Raw genomic sequence first — 23,767 nt, 5'->3', positions numbered from 1 at the left:
GGCACCTTTCATCCAAGCTACTCAATACTGCCCCTGCAGCCATAAGAAGTTATTAACACCTGCCTAGAGTGTATACCTGTAGCCAAGGAGAACAAGCTAAGAGAAGAATGGATGGATGGATGACCACTTCAACTTTATGTTGCCATGGTGATTTAAGACTGAAGAGAGGGAGAGGGGGCAGGGTGAGGGATGAAGTGAGGGATGAGAGGTGAGCTCTGTGACCTCCTCTCACTAGTGAATCTGATTTCCCCTGACATCACACCCAGCAGGGAATCAGTCAAGCTGCCGTCCACACACACACTCTACAAAACAAAGATAGACACCCAGTGTAGGCAGGTTTTAATGGAGGTTGCACTGTATGTTCAGAGAGCCTGAGAGCGAGGTCAGGCTCCTATCACTGTTCCCGTCTCTCATTAGGACAATATCTAGTAGAGGTCGACCGATTATGATTTTTCAACACCGACACCGATTATTGGAGGACCAAAAAAGCCGATGCCGATTAATCGGACGATTTTTATTTATTTATTTGTAATAATGACAATTACAACAATAATGAATGAACACTTATTTTAACTTAATATAATACATCAATAAAATCAATTTAGCCTCAAATAAATAATGAAACATGTTCAATTTGGTTTAAATAATGCAAAAACAAAGTGTTGGAAAAGTAAAAGTGCAACATGTAAAAAAGCTGTTTCAGTTCCTTGCTCAGAACATGAGAACATATGAAAGTTGGTGGTTCCTTTTAACATGAGACTTCAATATTCCAAGGTAAGTTAAGGTAAGTTAATATAGTATTTATAGGACTATTTATCTCTATACCATTTGTATTTCATATACCTTTGACTATTGGATGTTCTTATAGGCACTTTAGTATTGCCAGTGTAACAGTATAGCTTCCGTCCCTCTCCTCGCCCCTACCTGGGCTCGAACCAGGAACACATCGACAACAGCCACACTCGAAGCAGCGTTACCAATCGCTCCACAAAAGCCGCGGCCCTTGCAGAGCAAGGGGAATAACTACTCCAAGTCTCAGAGCGAGTGACGTTTGAAACACTATTAGCACGCACCCCGCTAACTAGCTAGCCATTTCACATCGGTTACACCAGCCATTAGGCTGATAGGCTTGAAGTCAAAAACAGAGCTGTGCTTGCGAAGAGCTGCTGGCAAAACGCATGAAAGTGCTGTTTGAATGAATGCTTACGAGCCTGCTGCTGCCTACCATCGCTCAGTCAGACTGCTCTATCAAATCATAGACTTATTTATAACATAACACACAGAAATACGAGCCTTAGGTCATTAATATGGTCAAATATGGAAACTATCATTTCGAAAACAAAACATTTTTTTCTTTCAGTGAAACCGTTCCATATTTTATCTAACGGGTGGCATCCCTAAGTCTAAATATTGCTGTTACATTGCACAACCTTCAATGTTATGTCATAATTACGTCAAATTCTGGCAAATTAGTTCGCAATGAGCCAGGCTGCCCAAACTGTTGCATATACCCTGACTCTGTGTGCAATGAACGCAAGAGAAGTGACACAATTTCACCTGGTCAATATTGCCTGCTAACCTGGATTTCTTTTTAGCTAAATATGCAGGTTTAAAAATATATACTTCTGTGTATTGATTTTAAAAGGGCATTGGTGTTAATGGTTAGGTACAGTCATCCAACGATTGTTCTTTTTTTGCAAATGCGCTTTTGTTAAATCATCCCCCAGCGTTACATTGATTATATGCAATGCAGGACACGCTAGATAAACTAGTAATATCATCAAGCATGTGTAGTTATAACTAGTGATTATGATTGATTGATTGTTTTTTATAAGATAAGTTTAATGCGAGCTAGCAACTTACCTTGGCTTCTACTGCATTCGCGTAACAGGCAGTCTCCTCGTGGAGTGCAATGTAATCAGGTGGTTAGTGCGTTAGACTAGTTAACTGTAAGGTTCCAATCTGTCGTTCTGCCCCTGAACAAGGCAGTTAACCCACCGTTCCTAGGCCGTCATTGAAAATAAGAATGTGTTCTTAAATATATATATATACAGTGGGGCAAAAAAGAATTTAGTCAGCCACCAATCTCAACCCCATAGAAAATCTTTGGAGGGAGTTGAAAGTCCGTGTTGCCCAGCAACAGCCCCAAAACATCACTGCTCTAGAGGAGATCTGCATGGAGGAATGGGCCAAAATACCAGCAACAGTGTGTGAAAACCTTGTGAAGACTTACAGAAAACGTTTGACCTCTGTCATTGCCAACAAAGGGTATATAACAAAGTATTGAGATAAACTTTTGTTATTGACCAAATACTTATTTTCCACCATAATTTGCAAATACATTTTCTGGATTTTTGTTTCTCATTTTGTCTGTCATAGTTGAAGTGTACCTATGATGAAAATTACAGGCCTCTCATCTTTTTAAGTGGGAGAACTTGCACAATTGGTGGCTGAATAAATACTTTTTTGCCCCACTGTACAGTGCCTTGCGAAAGTATTCGGCCCCCTTGAACTTTGCGACTTTTTGCCACATTTCAGGCTTCAAACATAAAGATATAAAACTGTATTTTTTTGTGAAGAATCAACAACAAGGGGGACACAATCATGAAGTGGAACGACATTTATTGGATATTTCAAACTTTTTTAACAAATCAAAAACTGAAAAATTGGCCGTGCAAAATTATTCAGCCCCTTTACTTTCAGTGCAGCAAACTCTCTCCAGAAGTTCAGTGAGGATCTCTGAATGATCCAATGTTGACGTAAATGACTAATGATGATAAATACAATCCACCTGTGTGTAATCAAGTCTCCGTATAAATGCACCTGCACTGTGATAGTCTCAGAGGTCCGTTAAAAGCGCAGAGAGCATCATGAAGAACAAGGAACACACCAGGCAGGTCCGAGATACTGTTGTGAAGAAGTTTAAAGCCGGATTTGGATACAAAAAGATTTCCCAAGCTTTAAACATCCCAAGGAGCACTGTGCAAGCGATAATATTGAAATGGAAGGAGTATCAGACCACTGCAAATCTACCAAGACCTGCCCGTCCCTCTAAACTTTCAGTTCATACAAGGAGAAGACTGATCAGAGATGCAGCCAAGAGGCCCATGATCACTCTGGATGAACTGCAGAGATCTACAGCTGAGGTGGGAGACTCTGTCCATAGGACAACAATCAGTCGTATATTGCACAAATCTGGCCTTTATGGAAGAGTGGCAAGAAGAAAGCCATTTCTTAAAGATATCCATAAAAAGTGTTGTTTAAAGTTTGCCACAAGCCACCTGGGAGACACACCAAACATGTGGAAGAAGGTGCTCTGGTCAGATGAAACCAAAATTGAACTTTTTGGCAACAATGCAAAACGTTATGTTTGGCGTAAAAGCAACACAGCTCATCACCCTGAACACACCATACCCACTGCCAAACATGGTGGTGGCAGCATCATGGTTTGGGCCTGCTTTTCTTCAGCGGGGACAGGGAAGATGGTTAAAATTGATGGGAAGATGGATGGAGCCAAATACAGGACCATTCTGGAAGAAAACCTGATGGAGTCTGCAAAAGACCTGAGACTGGGACAGAGATTTGTCTTCCAACAAGACAATGATCCAAAACATAAAGCAAAATCTACAATGGAATGGTTCAAAAATAAACATATCCAGGTGTTAGAATGGCCAAGTCAAAGTCCAGACCTGAATCTAATCGAGAATCTGTGGAAAGAACTGAAAACTGCTGTTCACAAATGCTCTCCATCCAACCTCACTGAGCTCGAGCTGTTTTGCAAGGAGGAATGGGAAAAAATGTCAGTCTCTCGATGTGCAAAACTGATAGAGACATACCCCAAGCGACTTACAGCTGTAATCGCAGCAAAAGGTGGCGCTACAAAGTATTAACTTAAGGGGGCTGAATAATTTTGCACGCCCAATTTTTCAGTTTTTGATTTGTTAAATAAGTTTGAAATATCCAATAAATGTCGTTCCACTTCATGATTGTGTCCCACTTGTTGTTGATTCTTCACAAAAAAATACAGTTTTATATCTTTATGTTTGAAGCCTGAAACGTGGCAAAAGGTTGCAAAGTTCAAGGGGGCCGAATACTTTCGCAAGGCACTGTATATATACATATTTTTTTTAATCGGCAAAATTGGCGCCCAAAAATACCGATTTCCGATTGTTATGAAAACTTGAAATCGGCCCTAATTAATCGACCATACCGATTAATCGGTCAACCTCTAATATCTAGTCTAAACCCTATGCCCTATAGTTCACCACATATGCTACTGCATGGCTCTGGTCAGAAGTAGATGCACTATGTGATTGCTATTTTATCTTTGAACTCTGTAAGAAAATGTCATTTAAAAAAAGGTAGTGTACTGTGTAGGGTATAATTTGAGACCAAGTCAGCAGCCTGCTTCGTATCACGGTTACCCTCTCTCATTAGCGTCCAGCTGCTTCCTTTCTTTGCAGATAGCAGGCTGTGTTAATGACAGTGACATTAGTGCTCTTACCGGTAATACTGTAACTCATGGTCATCAACACTCATCAGCACAGCCATTTCCTGCTCTGCTCCTGTTCAGCCCATTGATTATACATCAAATTGGTGTAATTCTCTGTGTGACTTTCCTTCTTGATATCTGCCTCTCTCTCTCACACACACAAAAGGGCACTTCCTGATTTGGCCTTGTTTTAAGGATTGCTCATTAAGAAATGCTTGCGGCCATGACTGAAGCTAAACGAGAGTTGTCTTGGGTGTGTTATGTTTGTATATTGTACCCTGGCAAGTACAGTTGTTTGTCCCTCCCGAGTCATCTTAGCAACAACATAGTAAAATAATCTGAATTAATGTAATGCAAATCAAGAAATCTGTAATAGATTTAGACGTTTATGCTGAGGTCTTAGCGTTGCAATTCTAAATCTAGCTAAGATGTTTGGTGTAGTATTATCTCAAGTAAGAAAATGTGGATGAAAAACTATTCAGTGCACTGCATATAGTCTACTGAGTCAGGAAGGTCTGGCTGCACGCTCAGGACTGATTTCTGAGAACAATAACATGTCTAAAACGTCGTCATCTGCAAGCTGTCAAACTATAAAAAATAAAGCACAAGCTACACACTGTCTATCAGTGCCCAAAATCACTTGTTAGCGAGCTAATTTCCAACTCTGTGTTTGTCAATGAAGCTAGCAAGTAGTAGCTAGCAAGCACATTGAGCAGCCAGGCTGCAGTCATCTTATCAAGTCACCGGCGAGTGGCGACGTGTGTGCTTCACTGCTGTCAAGTTTTTGACAACTTTCTCACTATCTAGTGTGCATCTGTCTGGCAGTGTTTCATAAGGAATCATGCTACAAAACAGGTCACGGTGGGACATAAGATGCTCGCGAATGGGTTTTTGAATACTGACAAGTAGCAGTTGGGATACAACTGAGTTTTATTTCTTGGTGACCAACTTTTTATTTATTTTCTCAAGAGAGAAACTCATAGGGGGCGAGGGGGTTACAGGTACAAAAACAATCAAAGAAATGTATACAAAGATAATCCATTACAGCCCCCCCTCCTTAGACCCCATCCATCTACCCACATCCTACCACTCCACCCAGAAACCATGTTTCTGCGCACACCTCCCACCCCTTCCAATCCCACCCAGCAACCAAGGTTGCTTATCAGCCCCCAATCCGCCCGTGCTCCCCCCCACAACGACCAGAGTGGGAGAAAAAAGATACTCTTGGAGCAAAGATAATAATTTTTAAAAAGTGGAAAAATATGTTTTATTTCAATTGAGCCAATCACACTCACTCAAGTATCTGACATAGGCTTTGGAAAAGCACCCGTGAACAGGCTACCAGTGCGGCAAGTGCCGCTGGTAAGCTTTCTTGACTTGGACATTCATTTTTGCCAAAACATGGCTAACCTAACCTAAACAGCTGCTCATAGTGAAAATGTGTTTGGAGTTACCTTTCTAGCTAATGGTAGAGTTTTCACTTCCTCTTCCAAATAGTGAAAAACTATCAACCAAACTCAGTTTTGGACAAAACACTTTGTAGTCAATTTTGACACTAAAATGTTTGTTTCTGACTCATATTGATGCCTCATAGGCCATTTAAAAGCGGAGCAGTTGGCCTTTAATCATGCTCACTCTTTTAGTTAGTCTCTTTGGTAACTGTCAGTAATAAGCCATTATAAATGTTTTTACCCTCTTTTTCCATGTCAAAATTGTGCATGTGTGTGTGTGTGTATGTGAAGGAGAGCAAGAGAGAGATAAAGATTACCAGAAACCAATGGATTCTCCAATTACCTTGAATGAACTACAGGACAAAATAAAAACCCTCCAACCCAAAAAGGACTGTTGTGTTGATGGTATCCTCAATGAAATGATCAAATATACAGACAACAAATTACAATTGGCTATACTAAAAAAAACTAACATCATCCTTAGCTCTGGCATCTTCCCCAATATTTGGAACCAAGGACTGATCACCCCAAACCACAAAAGTTGAGACAAATTTGACCCCAATAACTACCGTGGGATATGCGTCAACAACAACCTTGGGAAAATCCTCTGCATTATCATTAACAGCAGACTTGTACATTTTATCAGTGAAAACAATGTACTGAGCAAATGTCAAATTGGCTTTTCACCAAATTATCGTACGACAGACCACATATTCACCCTGCACACCCTAATTGACCAACAAACAAACCAAAACAAAGGCAAAGTCTTCTCATGCTTTGTTGATTTCAAAAAAGCTTTGACTCAATTTGGCATGAGGGTCTGCTATACAAACTGATGGAAAATGGTGTTGGGGAAAAAACATACGACATTATAAAATCCATGTACACAAACACCAAGTGTGTGGTTAAAATTTGCAAAAAAAACATGTCTTCCCACAGGGCCATATGTCTTCAACATATATATATCACCGAATTGGTGAGGGCACTAGAACAGTCTGCAGCACCCGGCCTCACCCGACTAGAATCTGAAGTCAAATGTCTACTGATGATCTGGTGCTTCTGTCACCAACCAAGGAGGGCCTACAGCAGCACCTAGATCTTCTGCAAAGATTCTCAGACCTGGACCTTCTATGCCATCAAAAGGAACATAACATTTGAAGTACCAATTAGGATCTGGCTAAAAATTATTGAATCAGTTCTAAAACCCATTGCCCTTTGTGGTTGTGATGTCTGCTCACCAACCAAGAATTCACAAAACGGGACAAACACCAAATTGATACTGCATGCAGAATTCTGCAAAAATATCCTCTGTGTACAGCGCAAAACACCAAATAATGCACGCAGAGCAGAATTAGGCTGCTAACTTTCAAAATCCAAAAAAGAGCTGTTAAATTCTACAACCACCTAAAAAGGAAGCAATTCCCAAACCTTCCATAACAAAGCAATCACCTACAGAGAGATGAACCTGGAGAAGAGTCCCCTAAGCAAGCTGGTCCTGGGGCTCTGTTCACAAACACAAACAGATCCCACTGAGCCCCAAGACAACAACACAATTAGACCCAACCAAATCACCAAATCATGAGAAAACAAAAAGAGAATTACTTGACACATTGGAAATAATTAACAAACAAAAAAAACTGAGTAAACTAGAATGCTATTTGGCCCTAAACTGAGAGTACACAGCGGCAGAAATACCTGACCACTGTGACTGACCCAAACTTACTCACAGTTTGACCCAAAAACACTCACAAACTTTTACAGATGCACAATCGAGAGCATCCTGTCGGGCTGTATCACCGCCTGGTACGGCAATTGCTGCACCCATAACCATAAGGCTCTCCAGAGGGTAGTGAGGTCTGCACAATTCATCACCGGGGGAAAACTACCTGCCCCCCAGGACACCTACAACACCCGATGTCACAGGAAGGCCAAAAAGATCATAGAGGACAACAACCACCCGAGCCACTGCCTGTTCACCCCGCTATCATCCAGAAAGCGAGGTCAGTACAGGTGCATTTAAGTGGGGACCGAGAGACTGAAAAACAGCTTCTATCTCAAGGCCATCAGACTGTTAAACAGCCATCACTAACATTGAGTGGCTGCTGCCAACATACTGACTCAACAATAGCCACTTTAATAATGGAAAAATTGATGTAATAAATGTATCACTAGCCACTTTAAACAATGCCACTTTATATAATGTTTGCATACCCTACATTACTCATCTCATATGTATATACTGTACTCTGTACCATCTACTGTATCTTGCCTATGCCGTTTAGCCATCACTCATTCATATATTTGTATGTATATATTATTATTCATGCCTTTACACTTGTTTGTATAAGGTAGTTGTTGTGAAATTGTTAGGCTAGATTACTTGCTAGATATTACTGCATGGTTGGAACTAGAGGCACAAGCATTTCGCGACACTCACATTAACATCTGCTAACCATGTGTATGTGACAAATAAAATTGGATTTGATTTGACTTAAGGAAAGCTTTGACTACTGTCTGTACAGTCTCAGTGAGCATAGCCTTGCTATTGACAAAGGCCGACATAGGCAGACCTGGCTCTCAAGAACAAAACGAGGTGGAAACTGAGCTGCACTTCCTAACCTCCTGCCAAATGCATGACCATATTGGAGACACATATTTCCCTCAGATCCACAAAGAATTCTAAAACAATCCTGATTTTGATCAACTCATATCTATTGGGTGAAATACCTAAGTGTGCAATCACAGTAGCAGGATTTGTGACCTGTGCCACAAGAAAAGGGCAACCAGTGAACAAACACCATTGTAAATACAACCCATATTTATATATTTATTTTCCCTTTTGTACTTTAACCATGTGCTCATCATTACAACTGTGTATATATACATAATATGACATTTGTAATGTCTTTAGTCTTTTGGAACTTCTGTGAGTAATGTTTACTGTTATTTCACTTTTGTTTATTTCACTTTTGTATATTGTTTAATTTGTGTTGGCAATGTTAACATATGTTCCCATGTCAATAAAGCCTCTTGAACGGATAAACTACTTGAAGGGTTTCTTTCTTGCCCTGCACCAACACACCTGGTTTACATAAAGAGCAAGTTGATTAGACAATTATATCAGGTGTGTTGTTTCTGGCCTCTGGGAAAGAAAACGACCAGCCAAGTTGATCTCAATTCCTCACACTCTTCCAATACATCTGGACCTTTCTGGCACTTCCGAAATTCAGCTCGAAAACAAAGTACCGAAGCCTGGCGGGAGTCCATTTCCACTGCCGTTTTGCTGTGACAAACCTTTGATCACATGTTTTCCGGCCTAAACAACCCACGTCTGTGTTTCAAAAAGTGAACAATGTTGTGATGTTAGTTCATATGTAACGAATATGTAACAGAATGTTAGCTGCAGATGTTACTGGAATACAATGTAACATTGCGGCGTTGATCGATCCGCTACTTACGTATCTGCTGATGAGATTCCGTAGCACGCTAAAATCCATTCTTTTGACAGCTCCCCGTTTGCAATTATTTACTGTCCACTTTCCAGTCTCCTTGGATCTTTACCGACGCTACCCAATGTTCATCTCTATCCACGCATCCATCGCTCACGAGCGCTCTGTCTCTCCATCTATATGAGCGCGAGAAAGCAGCGGTCTTTTAGTTGGCTGTTTTGATTTTCATGTAATTTTGGACAGCCATGCAACGGAGTAATGTGATGCAGCTATTCTTGCTGCTTATGCTGCGTTCACGCGTTAGTCGGAACTGGGAAACTCTGACATTTTCGACTTGCAACCTGGTTGAACGTGGCACATGTAGAAATACAACCAGTTAACAAGTTCCGACTAGCACATGAACGCGGCAATCGTTTTCGGGAATGTCCCTTTTTTCACAACGAATAAAAGTTTCCTAAACTGATCATTGAAAATGCTTGAAGAGTTAATTTTCACTGGTTCTCCTTTGTGTTTTTTCTTCTTCTTTTCCTTCTATAAATCTCTTTTCATATGTCTTTCCCTCCAGTCCCGCTCTCTTTTTGCTCTGTTATGGTGCACATACGAATAGCTGTTTGCCTCCATACGTCAGAATGCTGCGCCTGCGTAGTGCAATTTCTTTCACCCCATGCTGATTTCAATGAAAATGAATCTGTGTGCGACATAACGGTTTATTCGAGAGAGGAAGAGGCTATTTACTCCGCCCAAAATCTGTTCGCGTGAGATAAGACCTTTTTTGTATGGAGGTCTATCGTGTCGAATTATGTGAGGCTTATGTGATCGAAATAGAAGTTTCGTAATGTTTAGGCTGTTACAAAAAAGTGGATGCACGTGGCATTATGCAGTGGTGTCGTTAGGTCTGGGCTTCCGGGGCATTAGCCCCAGGTGTTTTTGATCCAGCCCCATACCTTTTGATGGTCAACATTTATTTTATAGTTTTTTTTTTTTTGATTACATTTCAGTCTGATGAGTTTCCATAACCACACATCACTTGCGCTATGCAAGAATTTAAACAATACAGTATAGTGCGCTAGGCAATAGCAGTCACTGCAAGAAGCACCTGGAGTGATGTAGTGCCTGCTGTGATTGGTCGAGATTTTACAACTCAGTGGACCACTCAAGTCCCTTGACCCTTCGACCCCTTACAGTACTTTTGTTTGTCAATGGGCATGTTCAAGTGTATCACTTTGTTTGGTCACTCACAGCCTTCCAAAGTGTGTTGCATTATGTGAATACAATTATTTGACTTGTGCCTAGATGTTGACTGCATGAACTTAACAAAAATCTTGTGATTGTTTCACCTTTATTTAACTAGGCAAGTCAGTTAAGAATACATTCGTATTTACAATGACCGCCCTCCCCTAACACAGAGGATGTTGGACCAATTGTGCGCCTCCCTATGAGACTCCCGATCACAGTTTTGATACAGCCCAGGATTGAACCAGGGTCTGTATTGACACCTCTAACACTGTGATGCAGTGCCTTAGACTGCTGCGCCACTTGGGAGATTAAAGGTCAAGAAGTTTTGACTTCAGTCAACTGCAAGTTTCTGCAGTTGCTCTGCACCAACTTCATACTGCCATCACCTGCATTGTGGGATGTTCTACTGTCAACCAACCATTAGGGAGGTTTGTTTGACCCACACGAACATGACCAAAGACATTGCTAAAACAGGAACAAACTTTTCCGCATTTCATGTATACAGTGGATATGTACAAATGAATGTGATATTTGAGGCTCTCTCTCACCTTCCTAATATTGAGTTGCACCCCCAGCCTCAATTCGTTGGGGCATGGACTCTACGAGGTGTCAAAAGCATTCCACAGGGATTCTGGCCCATGTTGACTCCAGTGCTTCCCACAGTTGTGTCAAGTTGGCTGGATGTCCTTTGGGTGGAGGACCAGTCTTGATACACTCGGGAAACTGTTGAGCTTCATTAAATAGTACCCGCAAAACACCAGTCTCAACATCAACAGTGAAGGGGCGACTCCGGGATTCTGGCCTTCTAGGCAGAGTTCCTCTGTCCAGTGTCTGTGTTCTTTTGCCCATTTTAATATTTTATTTTTTATTGGCCAGTCTGAGATATGTCTTTTTTTTTTCAACTCTGCCTAGAAGGGCAGCATCCCAGAGTCGCCGCTTCACTGTTGACATTGAGACGGGTGTTTTGCGGGTACTATTTAATGAAGCTGCTAGTTGAGGAATTGTGAGGCGTCTGTTTCTCAAACTAGACACTCTAATGTAGACACTAACTAGACACTCTAATGTCCTCTTGCTCAGTTGTGCACCGGGGCTTCCCACTCCTATTTCTATTCTGGTTGGAGCCAGTTTGCGCTGTTCTGTAAGGGAGTAGTACACAGCGTTGTACAAGATGTTCAGTTTCTTGGCAATTTCTCGCATGGAATAGCCTTCATTTCTCAGCACAAGAATAGACTGCAGAGTTTCAGTAGAAAGTTATTTGTTTCTGGCCATTTTGAGTTTGTAATCAAACCCACAAATGCTGATACTCCAGATACTCAACTAGTCTCAAGAAGGACAGTTTTATTGCTTCTTTATTCAGAACAACAGTTTTCAGCTGTGCTAACATAATTGCAAAAGGGTTTTCTAATGATTATTTAGCCTTTTAAAATGGTAATCTTGGATTAGCTAACACAACGTGTCATTGGAACAAAGGTATGATGGTTGCTGATAATGGGCCTCTGTACGCCTATGTAGATATTCCATTAAATATATTATTCCGTTTCCAGCTACGATAGTCATTTACAACATTAACAATGTCTACACTGTATTTCTGATCAATTTGATGTTATTTTAATGGACAAAAATGTTGCTTTTCTTTCAATTATCCATGTTTATTACTCTTGTTATTCACTTAGCTACTTACTTCCTATTGTTGTTGCGTTTTCGAGATGTTAAAGGTGCTACACATAGGATTTATTTTTTGCATTGTAATTAAAGAAAAGGTCCATAATATATATGTAGTAATAGTGAAATAATTACTTATCCACCAGTGTTGTGATTGGCTGGGATATCCGCCTATTGATGTCAAAATGGGAAAGCTGTTCTGACTCTGTGGCTGTGTTATCTAGTGCAGGTATTGTGCGTACCATCGGAGGTACACCAAATAGAAATGTGATTCACATTCAAAAGAATTATAATAATTCTTCACATTTCCAAACATGTATATTTTCCAACGGGGCTATACATTTGGGTGAGGTTTTTTTCTCGCCTGAGTAGCCTTGTTTCACTGCCAAAAAATCAAATTAAACCATCTAGTGTTCTAAAAAAAGAACAACACAAATAACAACACTAGGTAGCCCAGTCAAATAATTAACATCCAATCACATTAACCGTTACTCTCTCCAGGGAATTCCACTAACAGTCCATATGTAGCCAAGCGTAGCTGCTGCTCATGTTGGTATCTGTACTGATGGTGCTCAAAAGCCATGACAGGGAGACATGCTGGAGTGGTAATGTGCAAGCAGTTGCTCCCAACGTCACTTGGGTACACTGCAGCATCCACCAAGAGGCTCTTGCTGCCAAGGGAATGTCTGACAGCTTGAAAGATGTTTTGGACACTACAGTGAAAATGGTTAACTTTGTTAAGTTCTGCATCCTCAAATGGTATGTAAATCTAAAAAATCTCACATTAGCTGGAAGAACTGACGAAATTAAATGAACCATTTCATTTCATGAACCATTTCATTTCATGAACCATTTCATTTCATGAACCATTTCAGAGGTCTTATAACTTATTCCAGTCTACAGGCATTTTTGGGGGCTCATGTCTCTTTATATTCATATAGCCTAGGATGCTTATTCTTATCTGTCATGTTTAGAGTGGGGAGGCAGGGTAGCCTAGTGCGGCAGGGTAGCCGGGTAGCAGTAGGGTAGCCTAGTGGTTAGAGCATTGAACTAGTAACCAAAGGTTGCAAGATTAGATCCCTGAGCTGACAAGGTACAAATCTGTCGTTATGCCCCTGAACAAGGCAGTTAACCCACTGTTCCTAGACTGTCATTGTAAATAAGAATGTGTTCTTAACTGACTTGCCTAGTTAAATAAAGGTACAAAAAAAGAGTTGTGTTTCACTGTTATGCAGACACTTGTATTTTTCATTACAGTTGAGTTGCCCTGGTCCTGTCAATTTGTCATTTAGAAAACAGCCCATGGGGCATCGATAAGAGCCACAAACATTTATTCCACTGTTAAAATTGACTACAAAGTGTAAATAGGATAATTTTGGTCATAAAGTCAGCCTCGTCCAAAACCAGACTTGTGGTTGTGACTGCGAGACTTGTGGTTGTGACTGCATCACAACGTAAATTAAGATTGGGTTTGTTTCAATCCTGCGCACATGCCAACGTCTGGCAGGACAGAGGTAATTATCAATTCGGGGTGCAGCTGCACGCGACCCAATTGTAATGCCTGTGGTAAGTTTGAGTTGACTTTGCATATCCCTATATGGCTAGTTAGGGACCATCGGTAAATTACAGAATGTATATGGGACAATATGTTAAAATTCCAATAGCTCCACATTTCTATTACTTAAAAACCTCAAACAACTATACATTGTAGAAATTCATACACAAATATTGAAAGCATTTAATTAGAAAACTAAAAGGTGTACAGCATGAAAATATTGTCACTGACTATCCAAAGTCAAAGTCAGGTCTCACACTAGCCGGCTGAAGCTAATTGTCTAAATCATTTGGCTAACTCTTCCAACCTGTGAATACACACACGAGACACACACATCAAACCCCACCCAGAAACAAACTCACGTTTGAATTCAGTCATGGTCGCTAGCATTTCTTCATGAACCAAATGTAAAACAAGGCCAAATCAGAAAGTGCCCTTTAAAACTAACTATTGACATGTTGTACCTCTACCGTGCTACCTTTCAGATAAGCCATGAGGACAGATGGGAACAGCAGGACAGTGGAACACTTAGAACAGCATCAGCCAGGGGAACTGGTAAGGAAGAGGATGACCCAGACACAGGCCCAAAACCAGTTAAACTACCCCAGTATCCTATTGAACGTTTTGGATTGCAAGAGTAAAGAGACACACCAGACAAGACATACAGCAACAGAAGAGTAGGATATGATGGAGAGAGACACCAGATAAGACTTAATAACAGAAGAATAGGTGATGGAGAGAGACACCAGATAAGACTTAATAACAGAAGAATAGGTGATGGAGAGAGACACCAGACAAGACACAGAGACAGCAACAGAAGAATAGGTGATGGAGAGAGACACCAGATAAGACTTAATAACAGAAGAATAGGTGATGGAGAGAGACACCAGACAAGACACAGAGACAGCAACAGAAGAATAGGTGATGGAGAGAGACACCAGATAAGACTTAATAACAGAAGAATAGGTGATGGAGAGAGACACCAGACAAGACACAGAGACAGCAACAGAAGAATAGGTGATGGAGAGAGACACCAGACAAGACACAGACAGCAACAGAAGAATAGGTGATGGAGAGAGACACCAGACAAGACACAGACAGCAACAGACAAGACACAGACAGCAACAGACAAGACACAGACAGCAACAGAAGAATAGGTGATGGAGAGAGACACCAGACAAGACACAGACAGCAACAGACAAGACACAGACAGCAACAGACAAGACACAGACAGCAACAGAAGAATAGGTGATGGAGAGAGACACCAGACAAGACACAGACAGCAACAGACAAGACACAGACAGCAACAGACAAGACACAGACAGCAACAGAAGAATAGGTGATGGATAGTGTTCCAGAGTAGAGAGTATTCCAGATTAGGGAGTGTTCCAGAGTAAAGAGTATTCCAGATTAGGGAGTGTTCCAGAGTAGAGAGTGTTCCAGAGTAGAGAGTGTTCCAGAGTAGAGTGTTCCAGAGTTTAGAGTGTTCCAGAGTTTAGAGTGTTCCAGAGTTTAGAGTGTTCCAGAGTAGAGAGTGTTCCAGAGTAGAGAGTGTTCCAGAGTAGAGAGCGTTCCAGAGTAGAGAGTGTTCCAGAGTAGAGAGTGTTCCAGAGTAGAGAGTGTTCCAGAGTGAGAGTGTTCCAGAGTTTAGAGTGTTCCAGAGTAGAGAGTGTTCCAGAGTAGAGAGTGTTCCATAAGTAGAGAGGGTTCCAGAGTATAGAGACCCACAATTACAACTTTAATTGAGTACTGGCAGTGTCTGCTGTGGCAGGTGGGAAGGTGCAAGTTACCTCCAAAAAATCTAATCTCTCAATGTTCTAATCGCTCAATGTTCATCTCATGGTGCACCAAATTCATGCATTTAGCCGTTGACATTTGGTCGAAAATGCCCCTACTGGCTTTGGGCTAATCCCTGAATGTTTTCAAATCCTAGTAACGCCCCTGGCATTCTGGCAACTTTAGGAAAAAACGACCTATACCCATTTCAGAAGATGTGGTATATTACCTGTAAAAAATACAAGGCAATGTTTATAATGACCCCTTTCAAACAGCAATGTTGATATGACCCCTTTCAAACAGCAATGTTGATATGACCCCTTTCAAACAGCAATGTTTATAATGACCCCTTTCAAACAGCAATGTTTATAATGACCCCTTTCAAACAGCAATGTTTATAATGACCCCTTTCAAACAGCAATGTTTATAATGACCCCTTTCAAACAGCAATGTTGACCCCTTTCAAACAGCCCCCTATTTACCACTTTCTTGCAGGTTTACCCCTTTCATATGTACAGCATAGTGAGTTAGCATGGCTTCTCAGAGTCAAGGATGAATAGGATTATATATCTGGTGTTAGACTGGCTAAGATAAATGTTTTAGAGCTTTAAATGGAGTCTACACATGTTTTATGGTTCTCTGTTTGGTGGATGTACTTCTGTTTGCTGTTGTTTTCCCAAGCCACTGTCTCTCACTCTCAAACATATCATCTACAGGTACAAGACTATACATGATGTATGTATACTTGGAAGTCTTTCAATGTTAACATCCTGAAACACACACCCACTTCCCCCTTGCTTTGTTTCATTTTCTTCTTTCCTTGGCCCCTGTCGCACCCCTGTCTCTATCTCCTCCCCCTGTTGCTTCACTGTCTCTGGCTCCCCCCTCGCTCCGTCTTTCTCTCCTTCTCCCCAATTTCTCTCTCTACTGTCCCCTGTCTCCGACCCCTGTGTGTGTGTGTGTGTGTATGTGTGTGTGTGTGTGTGTGTGTGTGTGTGTGTGTGTGTGTGTGTGTGTGTGTGTGTGTGTGTGTGTGTGTGTGTGTGTGTGTGTGTGTGTGTGTGTGTGTGTGTGTGTGTGTGTGTGTGTGTGTGTGTGTGAATAAGTGTTTTTGTTGTTGAAGTGACCAGGATACTAATATTATATTTCTACGTATGTGTCTTTGCTCCTGGTCAACTGATACACCTGCTGCCAACCACACCCATTGTAAAGGCCCTGAAGGCTTAATAATGTATTGTTCTGTGTAGATGAAGGGACGAGAGAGAGGAAGAGATAGGGAGGACAAGGAAGAATGGAAAGTGAAAGGGAGACGAGATGAATGTAAAATAGACTGAGGGGAGGAGGAGGGAGATATAAAATCAAATCAAATCTAATTTTACTGGTAGCAGATGTTAATGCGAGTGTAGCGAAATGCTTGTGCTTCTAGTTCCGATAGTAATATCTAACAAGTAATCTAACAATTCCACAACAACTACCTAATACACACAAATCTAAGTAAAGGGATGGAATAAGAATATGTACATATAAATATATGGATAAGCGATGACCAAGCGACATAGGCAAGATGCAATAGATGGTATGGAATACAGTATATACATATGAGATGAGTAATGCAAGAAATGTAAACATTATTAAAGTGACTAGTGATCCATTTATTAAAGTGGCCAATGATTTCGAGTGTATGTAGGCAGCAGCCTCTTTGTGTTCGTAATGGCTGTTTAACAGCCTTGAGATAGAAGCTGTTTTTCAGTCGCTCAGTCCCAGCTTCGATGCACCTGTACTGACCTCGCTTTCTGGATGGTAGCGGCGTTAACAGGCAGTGGCTCGGGTGGTTGTTGTCCTAGATAATCTTTTTGGCCTTCCTGTGACATCGGGTGCTGTAGGTGTCCTGGAGGGCAGGTAGTTTTCCCCCGGTGATGCGTTGTGCAGACCACACCATTCTTGCAGTGTATTGCAAAGGAGAGCCTTTCGGTTGTGGGCGGTGCAGTTGCCGTACCTGGCGGTGATACAGCCCGATAGGATGCTCTCAATTGTAAGTTTGTGAGGGTTTTAGGTGACAAGCCAAATTTCTTCAGACTCCTGAGGTTGAAGAGGCACTGTTGCTCCTGTTGTTCTTTCTTCACCTGCTGTTGCTCTTTCTTCACCACACTGGCTGTGTGGGTGGACCATTTCAGTTTGTCCGTGATGTGTACGCGGAGGAACTTAAAACGTTCCACCTTCTCCACTGCTGTTCCGTCAATGTAGATAGGGGGGTACTTCAAGGATGATACCTCAAGGATGATACCTCAAGGATGATCAATGGAAACCAGATGCACCTGAGCTCAACTTCCAGTCTCATAGCAAAGGGTCTGAATACTTATTGTATGTGAAGAAGGTATTTCTGTTTTTTATTTTTAATACATTTGCAAAAAATGATAAAAACCTGTTTTCGCTTTGTCATTATGGGGTATTTTAGATTAAAAAGGCATGGGATCTGTATCAGTGGTAACTGGCAAATCTGGAGGGAGGTGGGGGATGTTGTTAAACCATGAGGGCTGTTTGCAGTTCAAATTCAGGAGGTGTTAAACATTACAAGTGTTAATGAAAAAAAACATTTGCACAGACCTGACACCTGTATTTTGGTATTCTGAGTGACTAGGTCTTTAGGTGTCTTTTATTTTTCCATGTTTTTTCCATGTTCTGCTCCCCTCTCAGATATATTAATTAGTAGGATTTTGGTCTGTGTATGAAAGGGATATTAGTTGTGCCTGTTGTTCACACACGTATCTGCCCTCTCATTGGCTAGAATGGTCCCACCTGATTGCGCCTGCCTTCAAACATTGAGGACATTGTTAGAAACACAGTACAGTCTTTGATATAGCCTAAACCCCTTTCCATTTCTGGGAAAGGGAATTCATGCAGTGATTTTCAATCTGCCGGCTGTGGTCGCATAGTCATATTCTATTTGAAGAGTTTTTATCAATAATTGATATAGGCCTAAAATCCATCTATTTCAGGTTTAGTCTACATCATTTTTTTATGATATGAATTAGCATTTTGCTGGCTGGGTTGGTTTCCCTTCAGCTGAAGTTTGTGTAAAAAATGGTGTAATTTTAGGAGACATTCCCCTGTGTACTACCACATGCTTCCGTAACCTGCTTTCCAGTGGTGTAAAGTACATAAGTAAAAGTATTTTTAAGTACTACTTAAGTCGTTTTTTTGGGGGTGTCTGTGCTTTACTTTACTATTTATATATTTGACTACTTTCACTTTTACTCCACTACATTCCTAAAGAAAATAATGTACTTTTTACTCCTTTTCCCTGAAACCAAAAAGTACTTGTTACATGTTGAATGCTTAGCAGGACAGGAAAATGGTCTAATTCATGCACTTATCAAGAGAACATCCCCGGTCATCCCTACTGCCTCTGATCTGGCAGACTCACTAAACACAAATGCTTAGTTTGTAAATGATGTCTGAGTGTTGAACTGTGCCCATGGCTGGCCGTAAATTGAAAAAAAAAAAAATAATTGTGTTATCTGGTTTGCTTAATATAAGACATTTTAAATGTATACTTCTACTTTTCATACTTAAGTATATTTAGAACCGAATACTTTCAGACTTTTACCCAATAAGTATTTTACTGGATGACTTTCACGTTTACTTGAGTCATTTTCTTTGAAGGTATATTATTACTTTTACTCCAGTTTGAAAATGAGGTACTTTTTCCTCCACTGCTGTTTTCAAAATGAGGATTCCCCTACCTCCACGCTCTTTAAACCCTAGCCTCGTGGACACTAACGTTTGGCAAAAAGTCCCCTATGATTTCACCCCATCGATAGATTTACAATAGAATGCAATACACTGCAAATGTGGTAATTGTTGGCAACTTGGCAAAATAAATGTTAATCATTTAAAGACTGAAAGAGAGAGAGAGAGAGAGAGAGAGAGCGCTCACATCAGCAGACAAAACAATTATGGCCTTAAGTGTAAGCGAGGAAGAGAAGCTATCACGCATTATTTCATCCATAAGTAACCATAACAATGCATGTATTAGGCCTGTCATTGAGATAGTACATGTTAATTGCTCTAGTCTGGCGTACAGCCTGACATAACATATTGCTTGCCAGGATTGCTCAGAGTGTAAACAAGAACTCAATTCTCACCTTACTCCCATGACTATGTATTTGTTGAGCTGAGCATATGGAAAGACAAATTAAAAATAGCCTCTTCTCCCATCAGAATACGATTCATTGGCTGCAGAATACCAGGGTGTCTGATTGTCTGCTCCAGATATTTCATTTGTGGAGTTAAGACTTTAAATTAGCATCGATGCTATTAATAATGCATAGGGATCCAGCACTTCCAGCGCTAATGTGCTAGCACTGGCTGTCGCTGTTAATTATTAATCGAGTATTAATCGAGTATTACAAGTCACATAGGCTATGTTGTGTTGTGGTTTTGAAATGTATTGCTGGCATTGTTTTGTGTTGAATGTATAACTGAGGGTGGATTACCATTCATTCATTTGTCCCCAGAGCACCAAGATTAACTCAAGCTAAAACCAGTTCCCCAACTGAGTTCTAGGTTTGTACTGCAAGGTGGCCAGATAGAATGGGATGGTTTGGTTTCATGTTTGGCCCAATGAATAGCAAGGAGGAGTGTTTGTACTTTCGGTTGTTGCCTTGGTTATCTCATAGATGACTGCTCACCATAGCTCCAGTTGACTGGAGGAAATGGGTCAGCGCTAATGCTCCTCTGCCCGCTGGCTGTCTAATTGAGGGGGTGCAGGTCACAGCGCATGAGAGACCAGCAGTAAATAGGCCACTGGGTAACCAACATCACAGGAAGTGGATAGCAGTGGCTTCTGTGGGTAGTTCAGGGTAGGTTACTCTGGTCTGGTGGAGCAGTGGCTTCTGTGGGTAGTTCAGGGTAGGTTACTCTGGTCTGGTGGAGCAGTGGCTTCTGTGGGTAGTTCAGGGTAGGTTACTCTGGTCTGGTGGAGCAGTGGCTTCTGTGGGTAGTTCAGGGTAGGTTACTCTGCTCTGGTGGAGCAGTGGCTGCTGTGGGTAGTTCAGGGTAGGTTACTCTGGTCTGGTGGAGCAGTGGCTGCTGTGGGTAGTTCAGGGTAGGTTACTCTGGTCTGGTGGAGCAGTGGCTTCTGTGGGTAGTTCAGGGTAGGTTACTCTGGTCTGGTGGAGCAGTGGCTGATGTGGGTAGTTCAGGGTAGGTTACTCTGGTCTGGTGGAGCAGCGGCTTCTGTGGGTAGTTCAGGGTAGGTTACTCTGGTCTGGTGGAGCAGTGGCTTCTGTGGGTAGTTCAGGGTAGGTTACTCTGCTCTGGTGGAGCAGTGGCTGCTGTGGGTAGTTCAGGGTAGGTTACTCTGCTCTGGTGGAGCAGTGGCTGCTGTGGGTAGTTCAGGGTAGGTTACTCTGGTCTGGTGGAGCAGTGGCTGCTGTGGGTAGTTCAGGGTAGGTTACTCTGGTCTGGTGGAGCAGTGGCTGCTGTGGGTAGTTCAGGGTAGGTTACTCTGGTCTGGTGGAGCAGTGGCTGATGTGGGTAGTTCAGGGTAGGTTACTCTGCTCTGGTGGAGCAGTGGCTTCTGTGGGTAGTTCAGAGTAGGTTAGTCTGGTCTGGTGGAGCAGTGGCTGCTGTGGGCAGTTCAGGGTAGGTTACTCTGCTCAGGTGGAGTAGTGGCTGCTGTGGGTAGTTCAGGGTAGGTTACTCTGGTCTGGTGGAGCAGTGGCTGCTGTGGGTAGTTCAGGGTAGGTTACTCTGGACTGGTGGAGCAGTGGCTGCTGTGGGTAGTTCAGGGTAGGTTACTCTGGTCTGGTGGAGCAGTGGCTGCTGTGGGTAGTTCAGGGTAGGTTACTCTGGTCTGCTTCACTCCTTCATTTCAGGTTGCTGTTTACTTTCCCATGACTGAATCTATCTGAGAGAGAGGAAATGTGAAGGCAACAGAGATATAAACTTTGAATAACAGATCTAACATCAGATTACCCTAACCCCAATCCAAACCTTAATCTAGGGAAATTGAAAAATATCTGACCCTGTATCAGTGTTTTAGCTTATTCCCAACATGTAGGCTAAGCCACTAGGTCACTAGCCCAACCATACATTGTTTTGATTCACAGTGGAAATAAGATGGTAGAGGGATCTAAAAAGATTTTTCCTGTGCTGCGCGTTTTCCACTGGTACTAAATGTACCCTGGGGTGGTTTAATATCAGTTCATTAGAGAGTAGTGACAGGTGTAGGTCTACTTCCACCACCCCAGGGAGCATGTCTGGCTGAGGATGATGAATAAACACTGTGGACAGTGGCCTTGGTAGAAGAGCATGCAGGGACTCACTTGTGTTACCAGACAGTTTAGGGCCAGAAAGGTAGATTGTCACAGGAGGACAGAGGGATAGCACTTCAGCCAATGATGTTCTGCGGTTGACTAAGTTTTTTAAAAAGTAACAATTGTTGGGCAAAATCGACTGCAAAAACACCAGGAAATCTGATTTTAATTCAATAAATATGTTTCCAAGTATAGTAGAGAGACACGTGATCATATACAAATGTAAGCCAGGTTTGATATGATCATGTTTCAGTCATACATTATATCTGTTTGCACTCCACAAAATATTTGTAATTATTTTTACAATCTTGTCGTTTTAGCGGGCTGGTGGCCTGACGCTCATAACTGCTAGGCTACCTGTCGACCCGGCCTGTACCTGCCCCCTGACCATCCCCTCAAGAAAAAATCGGCCCACACATGAATCGAGTTGATGAACCCTGCATTAGAGGAATCGTTCAGGATGAAATATGAGTATGTGCCGCCATCTAGTGGTGTGTTGTTGAACATGCACCCTTCAGATTTTCTAATTCATCGCTCCATGTCGTGGATCCAGCAGTGTTGAAAGTCAGTAAACATCCATCAGAACAAAATACTCTGCCGTGGCACACATAAAGTCGAGCCGAATCAAATGACTGGATTTAAAATAAACAAAAGAGATGTGAATGAGCGAGTGAGTGTACATGTATGTGCGCGAACCTTGTTGACTTTGTGATTGAGCGAGTGACTTTATGAATGTGGGTTTTAGACACTTTGTGAAACTTGGTGATTATGTGAATGAGGTCATGTGTAAGTGTACATGGAAGGAGCATGTAGCAGCGTAATGATAATAGGTGTTTGTCTGTGTCGTTGGCGGTGGTGCTGGGCGCCCCGTCTCTCTCCTCTCCAAGCCCAGTGTGGGAGCCAGGAGAGGGGCTTAAAGCTGCGTTTGGAGACCGGAGCTGTGGAGATCCCAGGGAGAGAATGCCTGGCACTGCCAAATAGGATTTGGGAAGGAGCGATGAAGCGAGAGGGAGACTCTGCCAAGTACTCTCTACGGCTTTGGTGCCCCCCTCACCCCTCCAACACGCACATGCATTCACGCATACACATGCTTGGTAGCATAATGAGAAGGACACTGTGACATAAACAACTTATACAACACGCTAATCCTGCCGGGTCTATAGCAGGTGCCGTGTGCGTGTGCATGTGTGTGTGAGCGACTGTGCGTCTGTGCATGCGTTTGTGTGTTAGCGTCACATACGGCTGGTGACAGATATAAGAGCCAATGGCAGACAGAGAGAGAGAGAGAGACGACAGAGACAGAGACAGAGGGAAAGACAGAGAGAGACAGAGAAAGACAGAGAGAGACAGAGGAAGACAAAGAGAGACAGAAAGACAAAGAGAGACAGACAGAGAGAGAGAGAGAAAGAAAGACAGAGAGAAAGACAGAGAGACAGAGAGAAAGACAGAGAGAAAGACAGAGAGAGAGCAAGAGAGAGAGAGAGAAAGACAGAGAGAGACAGAGAGAGACAGAGAGAGAGAGAGAGAGAGAGAGAGAGAGAGAGAGAGAGAGAGAGAAAGACAGAGAGAGAGACAGAGAGAGAGAGAGAAAGACAGAAAGAGAGAGAGAGATTGCCAATGACAGTCTTCTAGTATCACTTACATGGCTGTCAATTGAGGTGATTGATTTTCCGCCTCCCCTTATCAAGGGTGACAGCCACTACCCCGTAACACACACACACACACACACACACACACACACACACACACACACACACACACACACACACACACAAACACACACACACACAATGGGGGGTGAAGGGTGAATAAATCTGTCTTGGAAA

General features: G+C 42.1%; 1 protein-coding gene across 6 annotated transcripts in view; it reads right to left on the bottom strand.

Annotated features, from left to right (window-relative positions):
- LOC139380605 (phospholipid-transporting ATPase IH-like) overlaps window positions 1-10,023 on the bottom strand; it is a 71,185-nt gene extending 61,162 nt beyond the window's left edge. For 3 of the 6 annotated variants that reach the window (XM_071123435.1, XM_071123436.1, XM_071123439.1), the window contains exon 1: window positions 9,402-9,660. In XM_071123435.1, coding sequence (XP_070979536.1) covers window positions 9,402-9,440 — 39 coding nt within the window. In that variant the 5' untranslated portion in view covers window positions 9,441-9,660. Of the gene's footprint in view, window positions 1-9,401 lie in introns of all 6 variants that reach the window. The other 3 variants (XR_011628450.1, XM_071123437.1, XM_071123438.1) reach the window with 3 other exon arrangements.
- Between the last annotated feature and the right edge of the window lie 13,744 nt (window positions 10,024-23,767).

Source organism: Oncorhynchus clarkii, chromosome 22 (genome assembly GCF_045791955.1).
Source record: "Oncorhynchus clarkii lewisi isolate Uvic-CL-2024 chromosome 22, UVic_Ocla_1.0, whole genome shotgun sequence".
NCBI classification, from domain to species: Eukaryota; Metazoa; Chordata; class Actinopteri; order Salmoniformes; family Salmonidae; genus Oncorhynchus; species Oncorhynchus clarkii.
Note: the sequence above shows the minus strand (reverse complement) of the source record. Positions and strands in the feature narration are given on the sequence as shown.